At 34.5% G+C, this 2500-nt stretch overlaps 1 protein-coding gene across 1 annotated transcript in view; it reads right to left on the reverse strand.

Moving 5' to 3' along the window:
- LOC140577199 (cadherin-4-like) overlaps positions 1 to 1134 on the reverse strand; it is a 48199-nt gene extending 47065 nt beyond the window's left edge. Inside the window, 1 exon segment of the mRNA XM_072697050.1 lies at positions 967 to 1134. Within this exon segment, the coding sequence (XP_072553151.1) occupies positions 967 to 1128 (162 nt within the window). The 5' untranslated portion in view covers positions 1129 to 1134.
- Between the last annotated feature and the right edge of the window lie 1366 nt (positions 1135 to 2500).

Below are 2500 nucleotides of genomic sequence, written 5' to 3' on the forward strand. Positions count from 1 at the left end.
ATATAGTTATATAAAATAAAATATTATTTATAATTTATAATTCAGTAAAAATCGAACCATATCCCCAGTCCTAACCTTAACCTTTAAGCCCAAACCAAAACATTCCGTATATTAAATAATTCATAATAGATTCTAAATAATTCATACTGGATATTAAACAATTCATAATAGATTTTAAATAATTTATACTGGATTTGAAATATATTTAATAGGTTCTAAATAATTCACACTGGATATAAAATAATCTATAGTAGACTAAACAATTCATACTGGACATGAAATAATTCATAGTAGATTCTAAATAATTAATACGGGAAATTAAATAATTAATAGTAGATTCTTAACAATTCGTATTGGATATTAATTAATTCATAGTCAACCCTAAATAATTCATACTGGATATTAAATAATTCATACTGGATATTAAATAATTCATAGTAGATTATAAATAATTCATACTGGATATTAAATAATTCATATTGGATATTAATTAATTCATAGTCAACCCTAAATAATTCATACTGGATATTAAATAATTCATAGTAGATTATAAATAATTCATACTGGATATTAAATAATTCATATTGGATATTAATTAATTCATAGTCAACCCTAAATAATTCATACTGGATATTAAATAATTCATAATAGATTTTAAATAATTTATACTGGATTTGAAATAATATTTAATAGGTTCTAAATAATTCACACTGGATATAAAATAATCTATAGTAGACTCTAACAATTCATACTGGACATGAAATAATTCATAATAGATTCTAAACAATTCGTATTGGATATTAATTAATTCATAGTCAACCCTAAATAATTCATACTGGATATTAAATAATTCATAGTAGATTATGAATAATTCATACTGGATATTAAATAATTTATACTGGACTCATATACAGTAGACTGTGAATGATACAGTGTTTATCTTGAACAACCTGAAAGTGAACTCACCTCTCTGTCCAGTCCGGCTGCCACGGTAACGATGTCTCCGGTCTCTCTGTTGATGGTGAACATGTTGGGTATGGGGCTGTGGGGGGTCTGCTGCAGGATCCGGTAATACACCATACCGTTAGAAGTGGTGATGTCATCAGCATCATGAGCCGTTACAGTCATCACTGTAGTACCTGCAGAGAGACAGGGAACCGTCATCACACACCTGTATACACACTTCCAGTGACAGGCCACTTTATTAGAAACACCCAACTCTTAAGCGTCCACTCTTTGGCTTCTTTGAAATCTGTCCACTTTATTGGAAACACTATGGAAGACTCGCTGATGGCTGAGAGAGTAGAGAAGCTATCTCTTGAACCCCCCCTTAAAGCAGCGTGACCCCCACCTTCCACCTGTCCACCTACACACACTCCTCTTACTGTGAGTGTTTTGATGTGTTACAATTAACCGTGTGTGTGGTCAGTGGGTCTGTGGTTGTTTTGTCCTTCATGCATCAAACACACACTGCCAACCTGAAGCTGGAGACGTTCAACCTCTATAAGAACCCCGCCCCCCACCATGTTTCTCTTCCACTGTCCTCAGCTGTCTTTTCCTCAGTCTCTCTCTCTCTCTCTCTCTCTCTCTCTCTCTCTCTCTCTCTCTCTCTCTCTCTCTCTCCAATTACCGGTTAAGTCTCTGTCAGTCCGCTGACAGCCCCCCACTGCCCCTCCCACTCTCTGCCCCCAAACACACATAATTGTTACACCAACTTCCATTTCAAACTTCATTAAACCACAAAGAGCAACTCTACTATCACTGACAGCGAGAGAGAGAGAGAGAGAGAGCGGGGGGGTTGGGGGGGGTTAGAGTAAGAGAGAGATAGAGTGAGATAGACATAGAGTGAGAGAGCTAGAGTGAGATAGTGAGAGAGCTAGAGTGAGAGAGATATATAGAGTAAGAGAGAAAGAGTGAGAGAGCGTGAAAGATAGAAAGAGATAGAGAGTGTGATAGAGATAGAGCGAGATAGAGATATAGAGTGAGAGAGGGATATATATATAGAGAGAGATATATAGAGTGAGAGAGATATAGAGTAAGTGAGCAATATATAGAGTGAGAGAGAGGTATATAGAGTGAGAGAGATATATAGAGTGAGAGAGATATAGAGTAAGTGAGCAATATATAGAGTGAGAGAGAGGTATATAGAGTGAGAGAGATATATAGAGTGAAAGATATATAGAGTGAGTGAGCAATATATAGAGTGAGTGAGCAATATATAGAGTGAGAGAGAGGTATATAGAGTGAGTGCGAGAGATATAGAGTGAGAGATATATAGAGTGATATATATATATAGAGAGTGAGATTGATATATATATATATATATATATATATATATATTGAGAGATATATAGAGTGAGAGATAGAGTGAGATATGTATATAGTGTGAGATATTTAGAGTGCGAGAGATATATAGAGTGCGAGAGATATATAGAGTGAGATATATATATATAGAGAGAGTGAGATTGAGATATATATATAGTGAGAAATATATAGAGTG

Source organism: Salminus brasiliensis, chromosome 14, assembly GCF_030463535.1.
Source record: "Salminus brasiliensis chromosome 14, fSalBra1.hap2, whole genome shotgun sequence".
In the NCBI taxonomy this organism is placed as follows: domain Eukaryota; kingdom Metazoa; phylum Chordata; class Actinopteri; order Characiformes; family Bryconidae; genus Salminus; species Salminus brasiliensis.